A 24,865-nucleotide genomic window follows, 5' to 3' on the forward strand; every position below is an offset into this window, starting at 1 on the left:
AAAAAAAAAAGTCATTTATCTGCAAATCAAATTTAACTGGGAATTCTGTAGTTTTTCTGGTAATCCTATCTATATGGTATCTTCTCCCTGAGCACACATTTTAGGAAAACAAATGAAATAAACAAAAAATAACTAAGAAAATTGTTGAGAAATTACTATACTATCAGCTTTCTCTCAGTGTGTGTTTCAAAAGGGATAGAAGGGAAGAGCATATAATTGACAAATGAAGAGAGAAAACAAAATGAGGAACTTCAGATTAACAGTTAAAAGTTCAATATATGATTAAACTTTGGAAGTGTGTAAGAACCCAAAAAAAGGGGAAAAAATACTGTTTTTATTAACATTTTATTTGAAAATTATATGTAACATATATAGTATGATAAGAATCACATACATAAATATACATTGTATAGCAATTATTTGCAGAGGGCAACATGTTTGAAGCCATAACCCTCAAAAGATTGAGAATTAGTCATGTAAGGAAGCAAATTAAGAGTGGCTACAAAATCCCACAACTATTTAAGGAGAATTACTCTGATGATTTTGCAAAATCTTTCTAAAAAAATATTGAACTAGAATCTTCTAGTCAAGCACCATATAGAATATACATATATATGTTATTATTATAACATGATAATTTAACACAATATAACAATTTCTCTAATTCTGTAGGCATTGGAATGCAAACAAGGAAAATACAGGACAATGGACATGTACACATAGTACTTTCCTTGAAAGTTCTGGCCTATTTGTAAGTCTATACAGGTGTCAACAAAAAAATAAAAGGGGGAAAAAGTCAGCCAAAAAATGGTGGATGTTGGTTTCTTTTAAAGTTCTAAGAAGTGCTGGAAATTAAACCTAAGTTGGAAAGTTGTAAAATTACTCTTATGCTTAACTGGGTAATCAAAGATTAATGTATAATATTATTAATGTATAATATTATTATCTTAGAAAAAATAAGCCATAATTTGATAAAGTTATAAACATGGGCCTTATATTTAAATATTTTAATAGTTTTATGCTCAATTGTTGAATGATATGAAGAGAGAGCATTTACTAATACTTAAAATCAAATAAGTTTATTTCCACAATGGATTTTGCCCAGGCAATAGAAACTTCAGCAGAAAAACTGTGCAAAATATACATAATGAAAAGGATATGGGAATAAAAATAAGATGTGAAATTTGACATTCTATTTCACAACTCAAATGGAATAAGATACCAAAATTTAGCAACAGAGATCAATCACTTTTGAAAATATAATTCATTTTAGTAATAAGAGCAAACATTTATTTGGGGTGAGTTATTTCTGCTATCTATGTTCTTCTTTTTGTTTCTTTTAATTACAATATTAAGTGGGTCTTTTGAGCTGCAGATAAATGACTGCATCATGTGCAGAGCAAGTGCTGTTGCTCAGGAGAAGTTTTCATTGGGTAGTTTGTCATGATACAATAAAGGGGCAGAATTCAAGAAAATTAGAAAAATACCAAAATGCTAGAAGTCAAAATGCTAATTTACTTTCGATAGACAGACTCTGGAATATCTTATATGGATTGACAGAATGAAAGTTGTCTGGATTCATTACAGGATACATTAAAAAAAAAAAAGAAGAAGAAAAAAAGTTGCTAGGGCAAAAATGTTTCACGGAAGAGAGGCCTCCACTCTAGCAAACAAAATTAAATCAAAATTAAAAATCAAAGTAAGGTTAGAAAATGGAAAATTCATGAACTGATGATTTGATATCAAGTAACAATTCCTAATATTGATCTATCTCTGGTTAATTTTTTGACATGATTTATTATGGTATTGACTATATTGTTTTGATATTTTAACCAAAACTATCTGGAGTACAATTCATTCAAGCAACTGGATTAAGTCCTGAAGATTTTATTCTAACCAATCATCCATTCACTTTCAGGAACATTTTGAAATGTATTTTGCTTTAATAAATGCATTTAGGATGCATGTCCAATCCATCTGTATCTGGATGTTTAAAAGGTCTTATTCTACAGCTTCCATTTTATTTTCTAACCTATTTTTACCCTATGAAGGTTCTTCTCAGTGAAGTTCTAGTAATTTTGTTTCAAAATATTTCATCACAGGAGCCCTTCTAAAAGCTCAGTTGCTCACTTAACACACACACATAGCTACACACACCCATACTCTCTGTTCTTCTTGCTCTTTCTCCCTGTGGTTATTCTAACCCAAGCCATACTCACAATGTTAGTGACATCTGGAGAGGCTCCGTTCTGCAGCAGAAGGAGGACAATGTTCAAGTGGCCCATGAAGGCAGCCACATGTATTGGTGTGAGGCCAGACTGCGAAACAAAGCAACAGCAGTTTTACTCCTCTGCACCAGTAGGGACTTTGGGGCTTCTTCAGATAAATAAAACTTGAGTGAAGTGAAGAGGACAGAAAATGGGTGAAAAGAAGAGAAGGGAGGAATACGAGAAGGCATGTTTCGTGATAAGCGGAAACATTTTTCTACCTCTGTTATAGCTTGGATTGAAGCCCCATATTTCACCAGCAGTTCCATGACTTTGATGCGGTTTTTCTTGCAGGCAATGTGCAGTGGAGTAAAACCATTCTGTGCAAAAGACAATCAAGTTAGTTGAAAACATGCAGGTACGATTCTCACACAACTCCATGCTGGCACATTGCAGGCAATAATGTTACATTGTCACATACTGTTACCATTTCCTTCAACCCTGTAGGTGTTGGGATTTGGAAAGAAAAGAAGTTGTGGTGTGTTCCTGTAGACACTGAACTTTGTAGACATGTGGTGTCCTGTATATTATAGTTTGTGTGACTACTAAGAAAACAAAAGTGAAGGGCAAAACATGGACCTACTCTTCAAAGAAGAAAATGATAGAAATGTAATTATATTTTAGAAGTTCTAAGATGTTCAAGGATATACTGTTTAGTCGTGTTGTGAAATGTCTTGAAGATAGACTGAATATAACCATGTAATTTCCTGATGAAGGCCATTTCTTCAGAGCATAAGAACTGTTCATCTAACTTACTTCAAAACATGTAAGAACATTACTGATTCTATAATAAATGGTTTATCTTTATTACCAATTTTTTAGAAAGGAGGTATTGCAAATTAGCAGAAATCATTAATTATGTTGATAACACTTTGGAAGTTATAGTTCTTAAATTAAAATATTTTATAAACTATGTACAAATCATTAATTTTTACTTTATAAAGAAATGATTATTAAGTTATTGAATATTTTCAGGAAAAGTATGGAGAGTTTCTGGGATAACTGGAAGGAGTTTCCTCTTAGACACAAAAGAACGTGGAGACAATGTCTTTAAGTTGCCTCCTAACTTTTCGAACTCGGTGTAATATTTAGGTAACATCTTGTAACTAGCTGTATATTTAATTCTTATGTATTATATATAAGTTTTATTTTTATTTGAACAATGATCCTTTGGTTGAGCTATATCTATTCTATTAATAGTTATGCATGACCCAAAAGGGAATGATCATCATTCAATAGTTTTACATAATAGCAGTTCTCAGGAAAGTATAGTGTTATTGCATAAGCCAATGACTTATTATTCCTCATAATAGGGCTAGAAACATAATTAATTAATTTATTCAGTCATTTCCCTGTTTATGAGCTATGTAATAAGCCACATGTATATGCAGTACATTAAAGGTTTGTAATTTAATAATTGTTAACATTTTATAACCTTATTGACCACTACGTAATTGAAAATGAGAAAAATGTATATCTTCTTATAAGAAAATATATATCCTTATATAATTCCACATACCCTAAAAGCATATTTACTTCCCAGGAAATTATGAACAAAATGATTCTAATGGAAAATTTCTAATAAAAATAAAATTTAATTTTTGCTAAATGACATTGTCTCACCTTCAATATTGAATGCCTGAAGACTAATTTTAACCAACATAAACCATATAGACAAATGGGGAAAAAAATTTGCTTTTAATTTGAGAATTAGGAAACAAAAAGCATAAATTAGTACATGCCTAATACTTCCAATGATATTGTTAGAATATAAGTGAAGCAAGGAAGATTTATTCAATATTAGACCTTAGAAGACACAGAATCTGCCCTAAGGGCAGCCTTTTGCAGTTTTCTCTTGCTCAAGTCCTGAAATGGCTTATATAAAATGTTTACTGAAGCAACTAAATGCTAGGCATCATTTTTCTATTAGCATATAGGTGGGTAAGGAAAATATCCAAATGAACTCTTCATAGGTATACATTTGATACTTTCTTATGTAGTAAAAGTTAGTAATCATTTTAAAACCACTTTTTCCCCAAAATTAGTTGAATGAAATTCAGTTTTTTACTCCTCAAAATCTGGCTTTGTCTAGAACTATCTAGAAATCATTTTATAATTTTCTATTTTTCAGCTTCAATTTTACATCTAAAATTGCTTATCATTCCAGAGGTTTCATATCTATCTGTTTGCAACTCATTGGTTTCAGAAATACAACCTTGGTGTTCTCTTAAATCCATCCTTGCTCATCATCACTTAATTGAAAATCATGAAGGCATGAATTAGGCAGGCAGTTTGTGGGGATGATGAACTTAGCAGGACTGACTACATATATTTGTAACCACGCATTGCTAGTGTCTGCATCACTAGTCACTCAGCGTGTGTTTGCATGTCTTGATCTTTTATCTCATTAAGGTGGACTGGGCTAGGTTTACCAGAGCTCTTGCATTCGGATTGGCTCTCTTGTCCAGAAGGAGTTTGGTTACACGGTAGTGGCCACAGTGTGCAGCAACATGGAGGGCTGTCAGGTAGTCAAGGGTGACATCATCAACAGGTGCCTTGTGCTGTAATAGGTGTTTCACACATTCCACGTGGTCCCCTTGTGCAGCCATGTGAAGTGGAGACAGCCCATTCTGCACATCAAAAAAAAAAAAAAAAAAACTAAGTCAAGTGTCCATTTTTCTTCATTAATTTCAGGTTCCAAAACACAACAAAGTCAATTCTGGATATCTGAAGCAGTTGGTTGTGGGGAAAAATTAATTTCCCATTTGATGTCTGAATATACAGGTTATGTTTGGTGGACATTTCATTTCAGAATTATACTTTGTTAGGCAAAAGCAAAAACTGATGTCTTTCATGAAAGAATACATAATATGTATGGCAAGTAAACCTGATTTCACAAGTATTAGTGTAATATTAGATGTATTAACACAGATGATACCAAAATCAAAAACCAAACTCACTGTCATCAAGTCGGATCTGACTCATAGTGACCCCTCCTTGGGTTTCCAATGTGGTATCACTATGGAAGCAGATTGCCCAACCTTCCTTCTGAGGAGTGGCTGGTGAACTGCCAGCCTTCTGGTTAACAATCAAATGCCTTAGGCACTACGATACTTAAATTATTTGTGTCTAATTCCATACACAGCAATCAAATTCAATTAATCTCTCTGCCTGTATTTCTTATAAAATGGAGTGGGAAGAGGGATAAAGAAAGATAAAGTAGGTGTATGGGTCAAAGAAGGAATGAAACTTTGATTTTCTCTCATATCCATGCTGCTCTGGAGTTTTGTGATTCCAATTTCTCATTCTATCATGAGACTTGAAGTAGGCTTGGAGAGAACAAGTAGTTAAGAGTTTGAAGTGTGAGGCAAATATGCATCATGTGTTAACTACCGCATAACTTGAAAAGTTTTAAGATAATCTATCTTTGTAATTTGTAACACGATCCTCAAAAAAGCACAATTGAATTCTAGGAAAAGGTAAACAGTAGGAACACAAGTTAGTAGGGTAATTAATTCACTGGTGATTGTCAGGCTGGTAAGATTCTTTTTTTTTTTTCTAAGATACATAAATATATAAGAAATATAAATTTAAGAAATAAACTAAATAAGAAAACATTACCTATTAAAGAGACTGGGCTGTCTTCTTGTCTTAGTGGCCAACAAAATATGGTCTGTAGAAAACTAATTGTTGACCAAGTTTCTAGCTTAGCAGTTATTATGTTCAAAGAAGCAGAATTCGTGGCTAGATAAAAAGTTAGAAAAGGCTCAAGGCCCAATATTCTCAACAAAGAAGGTGATCTCAACAATTAGGGACAGTTGAAAACAAGTCCATCAAAATCTTTATTGTGATAGTTTGTGGGTGGTATTATTATATGAGATTTTTAAATTATCAATATATTTTCTCTTTTTTGTAATACTCTTCATGTCTAATTACTGCCTTTATATTTGTTGTTGTTGTTGTTATGTGCCGTCAAGTCGGACCCGACTCATAGCGACCCTCCTTGGGTTTCCGAGGCAGTATCACTATGGAAGTAGATTGCCCCATCTCCCTACCGAGGAGTGACTGGTGAGTTTGAATCACCAGCCTTCTGGTTAGCAGTCAAGTGCCTTAGGCACTATGCTACCAGAGCCTTTATATTTAGAAATTTGTAAAATTTTTAGAAAGGAGTAGCAGGCTAAATGATATGGTAGTTATGTGTTGAGAAGATAGTGTGAAGGTTAGTGTAAGTAAGGTAAGTAAGGCCTTCACAATATTTGAACTGGAAATTTGCACATCTTTTTCAAATTTTATTATTCTCTGATGCTATTTTATCTACTTGAAGGATGTGTGGGGAAAAAAATATATTTACCATTCAGTCCTTTGTTTGTTTTAAAATATTTTCTGAGTGTCTACTATGTGTCAAGCCCTATTCTGGATACTGAGGATAAAGCAAGGAATGCAGCAGATAGCAACTCCTGTCCTTGTGGAGATGGCATTCTAGTGTGGGAGACAGACAATTCAAAAAGACAGAGAAGTTAGATGGCCATCAGTGCGCAGGAGAAAATAAAAAACAGAGTAGTCAAGGGAGTTCATGCATGGAAGTATAATTTGGGGTGAAAATTTACTGCTGTCAAGTCAATTCTAACTCACAGCAACCAAGTAAGACAAAGTAGGACTGTCCAATGGGGTTTCCAAGGTGATAAATCTTTACAGAAGCAGAGAACCACATCATTTGCCCCCAGAGTAAGTGGTGGGTTCCAAACGCCAACCTAGGTTAGCAGCCTGGTGCTTTAACCATGGTACCAACAGGGATAGCGCAACAATAACGGCTCCATTGAGATGAGTTTTGACTGAAGATATGTGAGAAAAACAGCTGGTCACACTGATTTTGGGAGAAAGCATTTAAGGTGGAGAAAAAGCAAATGCAAACATGTTGTACCAGGACCATACCTGACTTGTTCTATAAAGTGTAAGGAGGAGAGTGTGACTTTAGGTGAATGAAAAGAATGTATAAGGAAAGAAATATGTAGAGGTAAGAGAGCTTGCAAGTCAGAGCAGGGACTTTGACTTTCACTCAGGGTCAGATGGATGCTATTGGAGAGTCTTGGGTAATAGGATTACTCTGGTTGATATGCTGAGGGCTAGAATGACTAGGGTAAAGGCAGAGGAAAGGATATCAGTTAGGGGATGTTCTGGTTACTTAGTGCCTCTCTGACAAAAAAATACATCACAATGGGATGGCCTTAACAAACAGGAGTTTATTCTTAAAATTTAGAGGCTTTAAGTCTAAGTTCAAGTGCCAGGCTCTAGGGGCTGGGTGAAAGCCCCCTAACCTTGGGGTCCAGTTTTTCCTCCTGCTCCTGGTCCACTGAAGCTAGAGGCATTTCTTCACTCAGACAACTGCTGGCTACTGAGGCTGAAAAACCCAAGGTTGACAAATAAAAGGCACAGTTCTGATGTTACCAAACCACACGGCAGGCCATTAATTCAAGTTCATTGTCAGTCTCAAGGTTGGTAGAGCATAGCAGGCTGCTCAAGAAAGACATGGCTACATGCGGGGTCCAAGCGTGCCATAAACTAGAGACCATTCCCAAGGCTTCTTATATACAGGAAGCAGACCACATCTCAAAGGCAGCTACTCAGCTGCTTGTGGTAGATCCTCCCATGAAGTTGATTGCCAGTCTCATTATGGGGAATAACTGCCACCATTTGCTCAGGCACTCAACCAGGCCCAGCCAAGTTGTATTTTTTAAATGCTGCCTTAATCCATTTTTGAGGTGCTAGTGGGAGACAGATTCATTCTCCTTCTTGAACCACACCCTTTATCAATTCCTCACACTCTTGGGCCACTAGGCACTCATTCTAATTACCTTGGGACCAGGTACCCAACAATAGGAATGGCCCCTATACCTCCTGAGCCTGTAAAATTATTTGAAATGCCCAACTTCTAGGAAGTCCCCACAACCTAGATAACTTCATCCTGTTTGCCATATATAAGCCCTCTCCTACAATTCCGCTTGTCTCTGGGTACAGCTCCCTGTGTGACACTTGTCATGGCATTCTGTGGCTGTGTGGTGTAGTAAATTACATAGTATGGCTTTTCTAGTTTTAAGTCTTTGTAAACTCCATGGTGGAATTTGCTGTGAGCAACTGAATAGCTCCTGATTGTTAAGTTATCCACCTGGGGTATTTCTGTTGCAGCACAAAGTAATTTTCTGGAAAGTTCACTCTTTCTCAGTTGTATAGCATTCTGATGTTGAGATTGGTTAGTGGTCATTCTGCCAGGCTCAAAAGAAGCCCTTTTATAGGCAGAAGTCTCTCTGACTGCTGGCTGAGAAAAACATGCTGCTGAGAGAAACGCACTCCTGAGAGACATGAGAGACACACCCTGCTGAGAGAAAGATGCGAGAGACACACACTGCTGAGAGAGACCTCAAGGACACACACCACTGAGAGAAACTGTCAGCTGAGAGACGGGGCTGAGAGAGACTGAGCGTGTTTCTGAACTTGAGTTGTAGCCTGTTTCTTTTCTAATAAACCCCATAATCTGTGAGTTCTGTGTGGCCACTGCAGCAAATTATTGAACCCAGCAGAGAGCTGGTGGGTGCTGCGGGAGGAATCGTTAGTGTCAGGGCTGGAGGGAGGTCGCATGTCTGGCTTCACAGGAATAGGCCTTGAACTACTGATGGTGATTCTGTCTTCCTCTTGTGGGGTTAGAGGAGGTCAAAAGATGTGGCCTCCCTACCTCTTTAGCAGTTTCCTTTTCTCTGGGAGTTGTAAGTATAATAAACATAGTTATTTTCATGACACCCCTGAATCTTTCCCACATCACATTTAACTTACCATACCATAAATTTGTTAGAACAGTAGCATCAATGATGACCTAGACAAGGGTCATGACAATGACACTGGAGGGAAATTACTGACTTAGCAATATGCTTTAAAGGGAGAAGTGAAAGGGTTTGGTGACAGGATGTGCAAAGTGAGAAAAAGAGGAATCAATACCATAATACCAGTTATTAGGCTTGAGAAACTGAAAGAATGGGACAGCCATTAATCAAGATAAGCAAGACTCCAGAGGAAGTAGATTTGGAATTGGGGAAAATATCAAGATCTCAGTTTTGAATTTATTACATTTGAGATTCCCTGTAGAAATCCATGTAGCAATCATGGGTAAGAAATTGGATATAAACATATGAAATTCTGGAGATATACAGTTGTATGTCATCAGCATATAGGTTTTATTTAAAGATAAAACTGGATGAGACCTCTGAGCAGGATACATATAGACAGACAGAGAAAAGGCCTAATGACTGAGAGCTAGGGGACTGAATTATCAAAGACCTGAGAAGAGAGGAAGACCTAGTAAAGGAGACTGAGAAGCAGCATCAAGAAAGCAAGAGAGTATAATGTCCCAGAAGACAAATAAGGAAAGTGATTAGAGAAAGGAGGAGTAAGCAAGTGTGTCAGATGGTAGAAATAGGAGAGAACATAGGGTCCTGATTCATGGTAGCAAATAGATATGAAGGTAGGAGTCTAGAAATTCTTGTCTGACCCCTTCAACTTTTTTTAGTGTTGTGGGAATTGAAGATAGGGAAGGAAGCCTGAGAAGCTGGAAGGGAAAAGAAAAAGTGTAGAATAGACAGGTAACAGGGAGGGAGATTTGGGGAATATAGAGTCGATAGTTAGGCAGTGGTAAGGGAAGACTTTAGGTTACTGATCAAACTGACTGAATTTAAAGTGAGCCCAGTCAGTGAGGTTGTGTGGTTCCTCCAGCTACATGCAGTTCAGGTATGAAGAGAGTTAAATTTAATCAGGGTGAAATGAATATGAATATATAGGTGGAATATATGACTAAAGGATTTATTATGGGCAGAGATGAGGGCATGAGGTGAAGGTGAATGAGGGACAGTGGATTAATTAATTAATTAGGAGTCCAAGCAGAATAAAGAAAAAATTCTAGAGTTGGGGTTCTGAAGAAAGGAAGCTAAAAACTAGAATAGATTGATTGGGGTAGTGATAAAGAGTCACAGTGAACTGAGAATTTTCCAAGAATGAGTGTGAGTGATACGTACGTGGATGAATAGAAAATATAATGTTTCAAGGAAGAACAACAGGTGACTCAAAACTGGGAGTTTTTATGGAGGGGGAGGGAGAACAGTCCAGAATAAGGGCACTTATTTCACTTCCAGGCTAGTGTCATCTCCTTCTAAACTGGTTAGTTAATCTTCTCTATGTTCTTTGCCTTTAACATACATATATTTTTTTTGTAATTATCTCTTCATCTTATTCACTGAATTTTCTGAGCCTCTCAAAGGTATGAACTGAATATTATTTATCTTGATAATCCCTTACATTGTAGCTGTCAATATATAATAGTTAGATAAAGGAATAAATGAATGAATAAGTTAATATAATTAGATAGTGAAAGATACTTTGTGCTAGATTCTTACATACAAATACTATGATTGTACAGGGAGGTTATTAAAAAAAAGTCTATATAGATACCCATGGTCTTCATTAGTGACATAACAATTGCAGGCAAAATCTGTAGTCAATATTATTTTATAGCTTGTGAAAGAGCATATCTGCCTATTCCTAATTTAACATAGCCTTTTGAGTGGTTGTGTCATGATTGGTATGAAATTTTGTTATTTCCATTTAAATTTTAATTAGTTTTTCAACAAAATGTCCCATAATTATCTCTACATCACCCTGTTCAGAATGTTGCATTTTAAAGATAAATCTATACAATGTTCACAGTATACCTAAGGGAATGTAAATAATACAAATGATTTATTTATTTTCTTCATATGTTTCTAATTTGTAGTTACTCTCTCATAGCCTTTGCATATAGACCAAGTTCATGCTATTCATATTTTAAATAGGTGGACTGATTTTTGCCCCAAATTATTTCAACTAAATTTTCAATTCAGTTATAACATAAATTGAGAAATATTTGTTTACATGTGCTTCCTTATTTCCTTGGATTACCTTAGTAATAACACCAGTCAATATGAACCCTATTCAGGGGGATATGGAGAAAATGTAAGATGTGTCTTTTGTCTAAATTTTTGTTGTTGTATTAAAGAATCCAAAGATTATGGAATATACCATTAAAAAGCTGTGTGATTATCTTCAATTTGTGTCCCATGGTATTTCTGTTGTTGTTGTTATGTGTTGTCGAGTCAGACCTGACTCATAGCGACCCCTCCTTGGGTTTCCGAGGCAGTATCACTACGGAAGTAGATTGCCCAACCTTCCTTCCGAGGAGTGGCTGGTGGGTTTGAACTGCCAGCCTTCTGGTTAGCAGTCAAGTGCCTTAGGCACTATGCTACCAGAACTCCTATGGTATTTCTGGTAATCCCCAAATAGCCCAAAGGAAGACGTATTTATCTGAAATGCTGAATAAAGACATCTGTATTACTGATCCAGTGTAAGGTTAGATAGTGAGGAATGACAGACTAATAAAGCTTATAATATACATTTTATAATTAAAAACTACCAACAAATCGAATTGCCATGTGATTTTTATTTATATAGAAAAGGATTTTGTCCATAGCTGAAGCTATTAATGAAATGAAACAAAAAAATGCTGGATATATTGTGCCATGGATAGAAATGTATTTGTTTAATGGATCTTCACAAGTGGTCTATCCTAACTCATGCTTTCCACATCATGTTTACTAATCCCAAATATAATCACCAACACCACTGTTCAATAATTTTTATTACTAATATTGCCTAAGAGATAAAGATTAGATGAGCTAAAACATTCATCTTGTTTGTTAATTGCACTGTTCTAGAGAGATAGTTTTATATATATTTTGTGTCCATGTCAGAGACTCATAAAAATCTAGACTCATAGAATGTTAGAGCCAGAAAAGTCCTTAAACTTCATATTCTCATTTGCATATTATATATATACACATTCCAATTTCCATGTGTATTAAAATAGCAGGTAACAAAAATGTGGAAAGATTTTGAATGTACACATTTAAGACCTCTTAAAACACATGTGTGTTAATTTTTAAATAATTTTAAAACAGTATGAATATTTGTTTGGATGCTATTCAATACATATTTCACATCCATCTACATTGAGTAACTAAAAAATGCTTGGTTGATGCTTTGATTTTATAAAGAATAGAGATTATTAATAAAAAAAAAATAGTTTTAAGTCCTTTAGATTGTACCTTGCTCATAATAACTCACCTTAGTCCTTGCCAGCAAGGGAGCACCCCGTTCCAGCAGAAGTTCCACCACTTGGTCATGCCCACTTCGTGCAGCACAATGAAGTGGGGTCAACCCATCCTGCAAAAAGAATTAAAGAATTAAGCCTGAGTTCATTTTTTAATATATTTTTTTGTATTTTAACCAAGACTGCATCTAACATCAGTAACAGACTTTCCTGAACTCAATGCTGATGATTCAACAGCTAAGTAATCGAATTGCAGAATTACAGTAAGTTAAATGATAGAGCCAATGAGAAAGAAGACAAGACAGAGACAGAGAGCAAGAAAGAGAAAGAGAACAGTATAAACAGAGAGAGAAACAGAGAGCTTCCAATGGGATTAAACTTGGCTGCTGGTCACATGTTTGCATATTGAGGAAGATGGAAAAGCAGAGTATGTTGCATTTGTTCAACTTTAAAGCTCTTCTTACTTGGAACCACACCCAGAGATTATATTAAGTTATACGGTTTTCATTCTTGTTGTTCTAATGTAACTTTTACTTAAAAATTTTCCCAGTAATCAATTCATCCACAATATTCGCTCTTGAATTGTAACTGCTTTTATAAATTCTCCTAAAATGCTCCCAGATACTCATAAAAAAATCAGGTCATTTATTTTTTGTTTGTTTGTTTTACAGATTCTTTTACTGATTTCTACACGTTTTTCAACATTTTACATATTATGTACTTATTTCTCATCAATGAAATCTATTATTTGTAAATAATATTAAAACTGTGCCAAAATGAATTATGGCACAATTTTATGTTATGTTATTTGTAAAAGTTTCTGACCTTGATACTTCTGGATAGCTTCTCACCCTAGAGCAGTGCCCAAATGCTCTTTGCCTATTTTATTTTTCTTAAGGCTGTCATGAATTAAAAAAAGTTGAATAGGTGAGATATGTGAGATAAAGTATAAGGAACAATGGGCAAGATGTGAGAGAGAAAATGAAATCTTCAGTATACAAATTAACTGGTGATTGGAGGCTTAAGTAAAAAACAAAACTTGTCAGAAGGAAAGAGGTGAAAAAAGCAGGTAGTAGTCAGAGGAAATGAGGGATGGTTAGAAATTAAGAGCATTTAAGAATCTCACGATTTATCCAGAACTACACTATGGAACACACTTCTACTCTGATGTATGGGGTTCACCATCAGTCAGAATCTACTCAATGACAATTGCTAAGGGAAAGGTATCATGACATATACTCTGTTTCCAGGACCTTGCTAGATTATACTTTCCCCCTAATACAAATAATTCATGTGGATTATAACAACCTCTTTCTGATCCAACATTCTGGGCACTTTTATGCTGAATACCTTCCATTTGCCCCTCTAGATCCATTCACTACCCTCTCCCACTCTGTTCTGTGTCCTGACACAGTGATCTCTCTAGATTGCATCAGTAGGCTGCCTTGCCCTCTGGCTTGATTGGGTTCGATCAAAAGGAAACCCAGCAAGAGATGTAAGCGACTCCTTGAGAAGTTTCCTAAATTTGGCTGTATCTCTCTATCAAAGGTTATAACTCTTGCCAAAGCAACCTTCACAGAATTCTCTCCTTTGAGGTTCTAGTAACCTCTTCTAATCTTCACCTTTCAGACCTCGGCTTGCTAATGAGCACTGATATGACAAGCTCCTGAATTACAGCACTATCCCTGATGCTTTCTCAACAGTCTGCGTACAATATTATAAATAGACTTTTTATTAAACTCTATTCATATCTTCAAATTTGATTGGGCAGGTGTTTCCTGCCAGAACCCTGATTGGTAACAATTTCTTGCTTTAACTATTTAGCAGCTAGTATTGAAATAATGAATAACCAAAATAGAACAGGCAGTTTTGGGTATCTGGGGAGTGGCATGAAAAGGATGCCTTTTCAGATAAAAAGCAGTTAAATACTGTATTTGAGACAACAAAGTTATTTTGAAATTTGACTGACACAGGGCTAAAAGGGAAATGCAGGAAAATGAATTAAATGATTATCTTTTCATATCTTGATAACAGTTATCTTTGGTGGAATTACAAAGCATGTAGTTACTATGTAAATTATGTAACATTTAGCTATAACATGACTTTTCACACATATCTTTTAGGGGAGGAGTTCCTTGATGCCTAGAGTTCGAGAAATCTGACATAGTGAATGGAGGACTTATGTTCAATGGTTAACTGAATGGACTCTTGAGTCATAGAGACCTAGGTTGAATATTAAGTTCTGCTTCATGATATAAAAAGTGTTGATGATTTGTCTTACTTGGAGGACAGCTACCTGGCCAACTGACTGGAAGAGATCCATATTTGTGCCCATTCCAAAGAAAGGTGATCCCACAGAATGTAGAAATTATAGAACAATATCACTAATATCACATGCAAGTAAGATATTACTGAAGATAATTCAGAAACGTTTGCAGCAGTATATTGACAGAGAACTTCCAGAGGTTCAAGCCGGATTCAGAAGAGGACGTGGAACAAGGGATATCATAGCTGTTGTCAGATGGATCTTGGCTCAAGGCAAAGAATACCAGAAAGATGTTTACTTGTGTTTTATTGACTATGCAAAGGCATTTGATTGTGTGGATCATGACAAATTATGGATAACATTGAGAAGAATGGGAATCCCTGAGCACTTGATTGTACTCATGAGGAATCTGTACCTTGACCAGGAGGCTGTCGTTCGAACAGAACAAGGGGACACTACATGGTTTAAAATCAAGAAGGGAGTGCGTCAGGGTTGTATTCTTTCTCCACACTTATTCAATCTATATGCTGAGCAAATAATCCGAGAAGCTGGACTATATGAAGAAAAACGTGGTATCAGGATTGGAGGAAGAATCATTAACAACCTGAGATATGCAGACGATACAACTTTGCTTGCTGAAAGTGAGGATGACTTAAGGCACCTACTGATGAAGGTTGAAGAATACAGTCTGCAGTATGGATTACATCTCAACATAAAGAAAACAAAAATCCTCACAACTGGACCAATGAGCAGCATCACAATCAATGGAGAGAAGATTGAGGTTGTCAAAGAATTCACATTGCTTGGTTCTACAATCGATGCCAACGGAAGCAGCAGTCAGGACATTAGACGTCGTGTAGCATTGGGAAAGTCAACTGCGAAGGAACTGTTTCAAGTGCTGAGGAGCAAGGATATCTCCTTGAGGACTAAGGTGCGCCTGACACAAGCCATGATATTTCCAATCACCTTGTATGCATGTGAGAGCTGGACAATGAATAGGGAAGACCGAAGAAGAGTTGATGCTTTTGAGTTGTGGTGCTGGCGAAGAATGCTGAAAGTACCATGGACTGCTAAAAGAACTAACAGATCTGTCCTGGAGGAAGTGCAGGCAGAATGCTCCTTGGAAGCAAGAATGGCCAGACTTCGTCTCACCTATTTTGGTCATGTTGTAAGAAGGGACCATTCCCTGGAGAAGGATGTCATGCTTGGTAGGGTGGAGGGTCGACGAAAGAGGGGGAGGCCTTCAACGAGATGGATTGATACAGTGGCTGCGATGATGGGCTCAAGTATAGCAGGGATTGTGGGGCTGGTACGGGATCGGGCAGTGTTTCGTTCTGCTGTGCATGGGGTCGCTATCAGTCGGAAACGACTCGACGGCACTTAACAACAACAACAACAACAACTTAACTCATAGCCTTGTTCGAAAAGTTAAGGAATTCTGCCTTAAATCCTTTTTAGAAAATGCAGAGTATCTTTTTTTTTTTTTAAGCCTTACATGAAATATTCACTGTGCAATTAAGTTGAAACCTCCAAAATACCCTGGACACATTGAGAATAACAATAGAAACATTTAAGGAGAATACTTAATCAACCCACAAGAATATCAAGCAACAATAAGGATTATACTGGTTGTAAATCTTACATTTACTGATGCAGTTTTTCTGTCTTTGTAAAAGACAGGTGAATTATGATATCAAATTCATGTTGCCCAAAAAGCTCAGTCTGACTAGAACTTGAATATTTTCTACAAAGTAGAAATCAAATTATTTCCCTATAGTCTTTCTCAAGATTTTTGCATTTCAAATTTTTAAGACTGTATTTGGAGTTCATGTTTGTCCCTCTCCAGAGTCCTCTTCCCAGAGTTATTTTTTCTCTACTGGAATCAGTTCAAATCACACTATGACATGGTTAATTTTAAAAGGGAAGATCAACCAGCATTGGAGGAATACCATTTATTTAGCTGGAGGCCTAAAAGCATTAGCTTCTTGAAACTGTTTATTTCCTTCTCTTCTTTTCTAATCTATCAACTTAGTTCATTTTTTCAGCAACATATCCTGAGGTCTGTATTGAATGTAGGATCTGCTAATTGCTAACCTGTGTGTTTTAGATCAAGTTACATTAACACCTCTGAAATTTATTTTTCCTTTTGCTAATTTCATTTTTCAAATGGAGGACTTCATATCTATATATTTTTCTCATCAACAAAATAATACATACATACTTCATAACTCATTAGGAAGATGGAATAAGGTATTTTTTAGCAGGGTCTTAGAACATCATATGCATATGCTAACTGGTAGCCATTTTTGTTAAACCTTTAATTATTACATCTAATAACAAGTAGCAAAAGTTGATCTTCTTTCCTGAGGACATATTTTTCATTCATCATTCTTTTATGTTTTTCGTATACTTTTATGTTTTCATTGAAATATCTATTTCAATACTTTAACAATAAACCTTATATGGTGTATCCTAGAGATTTAAATAATTAATAAGCTTAAAAATAAAAAAGAACAATGCTTTTAATAAACTCAGAGTGAATAATATCAGTTTTAACTAGTTATTAAATTTATGTCTTAATATCAAAACGAGGTTTTTCAGATACCAACAAACCAAGGCTCTAACAAAAATGTGTCAGAATTTCACACTGGATTCTATTCAATGATGAGAATGCCAAGGGCATGAAAAATGTCTCAATGATTGTCAAAATGGTGGAGAAAGTGGGAGAGAAGCTGTAGATATAATTATTATTAATTATCTCAAAGTTTTTATATACCTTGCTTTTCTTCAGATAATGAAAACCTTATAAATTAGAAAATTGAGAACGTTAAGGGAAGTTCTAGATATAATATACTAAATTTAGAATTTTTGTGGTTAATTTGATTGCTAGGGAAAATTGAGACATAAAAAAATGAAAGAATAATACTATTTTTTTAACTATTTATGGAAGATCTATTATATATGTAAAAAGATGATAAACGGAGAAAATTTCATCTTTTAAGTATATTCTTAAAGAACAAAAAAATAGCAAACCATATTTTTTTTTGTAATCGAATATTATAGTTCCTGAACTGGCCTCTCAATTCCTGAACATTGTTCCTGATTTCAGAATTTACCTCCTATATAATTTTGTCTGTGGTGAGATGGATACAGCTCTTTTAGCTCTAATCAGAAGGTAAAGAACATAACAGGGCTTTTAAAATTCTACTCCTTGGAGATGAGGAAGTATTTTTCACTCATGGGGAAAAACCTCAGTGCCACCATTCATATTGTACCTAATGCAGGAATGAGCTCAAGTCAACTTGTATGAGCTAGTGGGAGCCAGTGTGTGAACATCTCTTCCCAATTTTGCATTCAGGGTTATCATACTGGTAGCTCAAATGTGGTCATGGTGGAAGTATTTACACAATGAAAATTAGCAAAGGCAGAGACTATAAATATGTGGGATTTTTTTTTTCTTTCTGGAGAGCCAGTTATTAAACATTCACAGGCATATCACTGACCTAAGCTCTTGAGAGCACTACTTACTTTCATCTCTGTGAGTTCAGAGCTCTAGTCAGTCTTTTTAAATTGTGACAATAGGGTTCATGGACCAAGTAGTAATTTAACAACTGTTTGTTTAAAGAATTAATGCTTGAATGAATTAACACATAATGTACACAATTAGAGTCTATTTTTCCTTGTAAATCCATGAATAAAATTCCATTAATTTGTTATTTCTAAAAGCTACACTGGATGAATTATGGTCCAAATGTTCCCCCTTCAGAGATGAAGAAACCAAGGCTTACATTTGATTGGTTATTTGCTTAAGGACAACTAGTTAATAGCAGAACTAGCATATAAATATCTTCTTGTTGTTAGGTGGCATCAAGTTGGTTCCAACTCATAGTGACCCTATCTATGTACAACAGAACAAGACTGCCCAGGCCTGTACCATCTTCTCAATCATTGCCATGTTTGAGCTCATTGTTGCAGCTACAGCGTTAATCCATCTTATTCAGGGTCTTTCTTTTTTTCACTGACCCTCTATTTTACCAAGCATGATGTCCTTTTCCAGGTACTGGTCCTTCCTGATAACATGTCTAAAGCATGTGAAATGATATCTTGTCATCCATGTTTCTAAGGAGCATTCTGGATGTACTTCTTCCAAGACAAATTTATTTGTTCTTCTGGCAGTCCATGGTATATTCAATATTCTTTGCTAACACCATGATTCAAAGGCATGAATTCTTTTTCAGTCTTCCTTATTAATTGTCCAGCTTTTGCATGCATATGAAATGATTAACAATACCATGGCTTAGATCAGGAGTACTTCATTCCTTATAGTGACATTTTTGATTTTTATCACTTGAAAGAGGTCATTTGCAGCAGATCTACTCAATGCAATACACCATTTGATTCCTTGACTGCTGCTTTCATGGGCATTGATTGTAGATCCAAGTAAAATGAAAACCCTGCCAATTTCAATATTTTCTTTATTTATTATAATGTTGCTTATTGGTCTTATTGTGAGGGATTTTTTTTTTTTTTAAATGTTTAAGTATAATCCATGCTTTAATCTTCTTTAGTGAGTTCTTCAAGTCTTATCCTCTTTTAGCAAGTAAGGTTATGTCATCTGGATGTTGTTAACGAGTCTTCCTTTAATTCTGATGCTGCATTCTTCTTCATATAGTCTATCTTCTCAGATTATTTGCTGAGCATGCAGATTGAATAAGTATGGTAAAAGAATACAACCCTGGTGCACAGCTTTCCTAATTTTAAGCCATGTAATTTCCCCTTATTCTGTTGGAATGACAGCCCCTTTGTCTATGTACAAATTCCTCATGAGCACAATTAAGTACTCTGGAATTTGCATTCTTTCAATGTTATCTATAATTCACATAGTCAAGTGTCTTTGCATAGTCAATAAAACATAGGTACATCTGTTTAGTATTCTTTGATTTCAGCCAGGATCCATCTGACATCAGCAATTATATCCCCTTTTCCATGTCTGAATCCACCTTGAATTTCTGACAGTCCCATTTCAATGCAATTGTTTTTGAATTATCTTCAGCAAAATTTTAGTTGCATGCTGTATTAATAATATTGTTCAATAATTTTCATGTTCTGATGGATTACCTTCTTTGCAATGGGTAAAAATATGGATCTCTCCTAGTTATTTGGCCAGGTAGCTGTCTTCCAAACTCCTTGGCATAGATGTCTTCCAAACTCCTTGGCTTCCATATTGTGTCCATTTGTTGAAACATCTCAATTGGTATTCCTTGTTTATCACCAATGCCTTCAGTAAAGGTTAGATGTCTTCCATTGATAGAATTTGTTCTTCATTTTATGCTATCATCTGAAATTGTTGAACATTAGCCCATTCTTTTTGGTTTAGTGACTCTGTGTATTCCCTCTATCTTCTTTTGATGATTACTGGATTACTCAGTATTTTCCCCAGAGAATCTTTCAGTAATGTAACTCAAGGCTTGAGTTGGAACATTCAGTATTCGGTTCTTTCAGCTTGAGAAATGCCAAGATGTTCTTCCCTGCTGGCTTTCTAGATTCAGATCTTTGCATATTTCATTATAATGCTTTTATTTGTTTTACCAAGCCATCTTTTGAAATCTTATATTCAGCTTCTTTACTTCATTTCTTCCATTAGCTTTAGCTACTGTACTTAGCTACTCTAAGTTCAAGAGCAAATTTCAGTCTCTTTTGACTTAGTACTCTTGGTACTCTTGTGTTTTAGAACTCTTTTTGTGAAAATGCACTGCCTTTTTAGAGTTAGACTTTTTCTTGTATAAGCAAATACATGCACGCCATAGAAATTAGCAGATTTTTCAAAGAGCTGAAAACAAATTATGGTGATCAATGAAAACAAAATCAACAGCCTCTATAATGAGTGAATACCCCAGAAACACGTTAATTAAAGCAATGTGCATCTTTAACATTGGCCAAAGATAAAATTATTTTGCATTTTCAAAGTGCTGCCTTTCCATTGATACTCTCAATTATTTGACAGTATCCATGGAAAGAGAAGGGTAATTGCAAAGGGAGAGATTGTTAGTAATATATTTAAAGGAGGAAGCACAGAAGCTCTATCCTTTAAATGTAAAGCCAAGTATGCAGAGTATGTTCACAATTGTTTCAAATTCTGCATACGCATTACATAACATGGGAAAAGACATGTCCAAAAAGCAAAGGGTAGAAATCATATAGAATTCTGATGCAAAGACACTGGACACCACAACGAAGATCCTGACAGGCAAAAAACTCACTCAAAACTCTTGATAATGTGACATAATCACTCTGAACAAAATGATCAAGCAATCAGAGTCTTAAAAAATCATTTCCAGAGGTTATTAAAAAACACAGTTTATAATATGGGACAGGTGCAGGTTCTAAAAGCTCAAAAATGATGAGGTTTATTAAACAAAAACATCTGCCAGTTTCAACATTTTCAGGAGGCTAGAACTGATCATCTTTCTTGGACTATGGCAAAGCCTTGTGGTACAGTGGTTAAGTGTCTAGCTGCTAACCCAAAGGTTGGTGGTTAAAAGCCACCAGCCACTCTGAGGAAGAAAGATGTGGCAGTCAGTTTCCATAAAGATTATAGCCTTGGAAACCTTACAGGGCAGTTCTACTTTGTTCTATGGGTTCACTATGGTTGGAATCGACTCAATGACAATGAGTTTGGTTTTTTGTTTTGTTTTGTTTTGTTTTCTTGGACATAAAGTTCCAAGGGAGCTCTGGTAGCATAGTGGCTAAGGTGCTTGACTGCTAACCAGAAGGCTGGCAGTTCAAATCCACCAGCCACTCCTCAGAAGGTAGATGGGGCAATCTACTTCCATAGTGATACTGCCTCAGAAACCCAAGGAGGGGTTACTATGAGTCAGGTCTGACTCGACGGCACATAACAACAACAACAACAAAGTTCCAGAGCAAAAGCAAACACTATTACCACAAGGGACATATTCTGTATTTGTCAGAATTTTTGCTCCTCATATTTCAAAATTTTCATATTCTACAAATGTTTAAAGTTTTGCTGAAGTCTAGATTAACAAAATCTACTCCAGAAAATTAATGTCAAGTTTTAGGTTAAGTTTAGACAAAAAAAAATTGCATATAATTCTAGTCACACTAGCAAAAATTATGAGTAGCTAAATAATTTACTACTCTATTTAAAAAATAATAATAGCTGAGTTAATTTTCATACAACCTTGAATCTGAGTTCAGAGAAGGTAAGTAAGCTGCCAATATCATATAGCCAGTAAGTGGCAGAAGCAGGATTTGAAGACCAGATAGTCTGTGTATTCAGAGTACAAGCTTTTACTGATCTTACTTTACTGTCTTATTATCTATTTATTAAGAGTGAATAAAAACGCAGGAGAATATATTTTACCAACAAGCTGGAAATAAATGAAGGGCACAAATAAATGAAGTTACCAAGATAACTCAAGTAAAAGTGCGATGTAATACCTGTATGTCTTTACTTCCATAAACATAATGGCAGATTTGCTCAGGTCAATATAGCATAACCGCGTAAGAAATGAATTGTTGTTTGAATTGAATACATGTAAGCACAAAGAATTTCAACATGTATTCCATTTTTTTTTTTGGTAAAAGCCACACTGTCATAGTTTAATGTATGCTAATGTGTTTGGGTTATTGATATTTACAACTGCCCAAATCAGAAATGGGAGCTCTGGTGGCATAGTGCCTAAGGTGTTTGAAAGCTAACCAGAAGTCTGGAGGTTCAAACCCACCAGCCAGTCCTCGGAAGGAAGGTTGGGCAATCTACTTCCGTAGTGATACTGCCTCGGAAACCCAAGGAGGGGTTGCTATGAGTCGGGGCTGACTCCACAGCAGTGCATTGCATTGCGTTGCAAATCAGAAATGTGTAAGTCTGATTTTGAGCTTTATTCCCAGAAAATCTATAAGCAAAGACTAGACAAACTCTCTCATTGAGAAACTAGTATTCAGTGTCTTTGAGCAGTTTTGAGCAAATATTAATTTCACTTTATGATATGAAACTTTGAAATAGTGTATGAGATTTAAATTAGATCCAAGAAAGCAATTTCCTTGAAAACATATTGTCTATGTTTATGGATTGCTATTCTAAGGTGCCTGATAAGAAGATACAAAGGAATAATAATGGTAGAAAATTGAAAGAACGGAGACACTCACCCTAGTTTTGGCATCGATCTGACCACCACGATCCAGTAAGAGCTTCACCATGTTTGTGTTTCCCCTTTTGGAAGCCACATGCAGAGGAGTGATTCCATTCTACACCATGAAGAGACCAAACAAGAGCATGTTGGGTATGACAGGGTATGATGGTGATGACTTTGTTAAAGGCTACAGAGGAGGTAGTGACCTATGTGGTAAGTTGATGCAAGGTTTCTAAAGTTTCAATGTCTTTGATTTTTAAGAAACAAAAAAAGCACACACCACAAAGCACTAGAGTTAGGCAGTAAAAAATGGAATGACATTACATAACTAAGTTAGTCATTATCTACAATAAATGTATTGAATATGCACACTACTGTCGAGAGACAAAGGAAGCACTTTTGTGTAATAGATCCCAAAATTCAGATCCTAGCTAGACTAGATCCCTAGGTCAAAGCCTGGCTTTTCTTTTATAATATCCATGCCTTTAAACATTTTGGAATCTTAAAATTTCTTATGCTTAAAGGTGGAATACAAATATACATCTATATCTACTGGAAAAAAAAAATTCATTAAAACATCTTCAGAATAACTCAGTAAGAAAAAAACCTTAAAAATAAAACAAGATAATTTCATTGTATAAAATTTCTAAGGACAAAACTCTATGCATTCTAATCATATTCTTTCATTGGCTATCATATATCATAATAATGACAATAAAATGTACTTGACTTTTCTCTATGTCAAAATATTTTACATAGCCAAATATTATAATAATTGATTCATATTATATATAACAAGTTTTAGAAGATAGTTGAATTCTTTACAGTAAAGCCATACCATTAAGTATCTAACTTAATGTCATGTCTTTTGTGTATTTTGATAAGACTTTCCATATAAGCAAATTCTCAATTCATAAAGAACTAAAATTCCCTGTTGAATTACATGCCCTGTAACTTTTATAAGACACATTACTTACACATTTTGAGCTTAACATTTTAATTGTTTTTAAACTGAAGCTACTCATTCAAAAGTCATGGTTCAAATAAGTGGGTATTTCATAATGAAAGAATATATTAATTCATAGTCAAATAAGAAATACCAGTATAATAGAATTTTTTTCTGTCTTCATGCAAATTATAGCCCTGGCAGGATTTAAAATATACAGCTGTCCATGCAGATGCCTGAATCAATATCCTCCTTAACGACAGCAAATTATTTGTGTACATGTGGATTTATAATAATCTTATTTTTCACGTGTTGGGGCGATGATGACCTCCTGTGATTTGAAAGAAGAAATGGAAAATCTCGTATCACTAGCACAGATCCAGGTAAGGAAAAAATAAATAAAATCTTTAAGAGAGGCATTGGTTATTTTCACTTTAAAAATGGAAGTTCACGGTAAAATCCATGTTTACTGCTATCTAAAATGCGAAGCTCATTTAATCCATACCCTGGCTGTGAAGTCCACAGCAGCTCCTCGGTTTAGAAGAAGGGTTGCTACGTTGACATTTCCGTAGTGTGCAGCTATGTGCAAAGGGGTAAAACCACTCTATGAAAAGCAAATAAAATGACAGTCAATAAAGCATCTTGCCTCTATATGTTGTAGTCACTGTATTAGTGAAGAAAACCACATGGCAACTAACATATGAACAACATAATTCAGATGATAAATACTTTAATAAGGCTCTAAATTTTAGTTCAACAAGGTGGTAAATAACTAAATACAACAAAAAACTCACTTCCGTTAAATCATATCCGACTCATAGTGACCCCTACTTGGATCTCCGAGGCGGTATTACTACGGACGTAGACTGCCCAACCTTCCTTCTGAGGAGTGGCTTCTTGTTATTTTTACTCGAGTCCGATCTATTCATAGAGACCCTCTCTCACAGAGGCCCCTCCTTGGGTTTCCAAGGCAGTATCACTACGGAAGTAGATTGCCCCATCTTCCTTCCGAGGAGTGGCTGGTGGGTTTGAACCACCAGCCTTCTGGTT

General features: G+C 35.5%; 1 protein-coding gene across 1 annotated transcript in view; it reads right to left on the bottom strand.

Moving 5' to 3' along the window:
• ANK2 (ankyrin 2) overlaps positions 1-24,865 on the bottom strand; it is a 372,922-nt gene that overhangs the window by 152,308 nt on the left and 195,749 nt on the right. Inside the window, exons 8-13 of the mRNA XM_042780930.1 lie at positions 24,321-24,419; positions 22,886-22,984; positions 12,465-12,563; positions 4,700-4,897; positions 2,489-2,587; positions 2,220-2,318 (exon numbers count right to left, since the gene is read on the bottom strand). Coding sequence (XP_042636864.1) covers positions 2,220-2,318; positions 2,489-2,587; positions 4,700-4,897; positions 12,465-12,563; positions 22,886-22,984; positions 24,321-24,419 — 693 coding nt within the window. The remainder of the gene's footprint in view (positions 1-2,219; positions 2,319-2,488; positions 2,588-4,699; positions 4,898-12,464; positions 12,564-22,885; positions 22,985-24,320; positions 24,420-24,865) is intronic.

The sequence above is a fragment of the Orycteropus afer genome, unplaced genomic scaffold, assembly GCF_000298275.1.
Source record: "Orycteropus afer afer isolate SDZICR_OR568_19922 unplaced genomic scaffold, OryAfe1.0 scaffold00071, whole genome shotgun sequence".
Classification (NCBI taxonomy): domain Eukaryota; kingdom Metazoa; phylum Chordata; class Mammalia; order Tubulidentata; family Orycteropodidae; genus Orycteropus; species Orycteropus afer.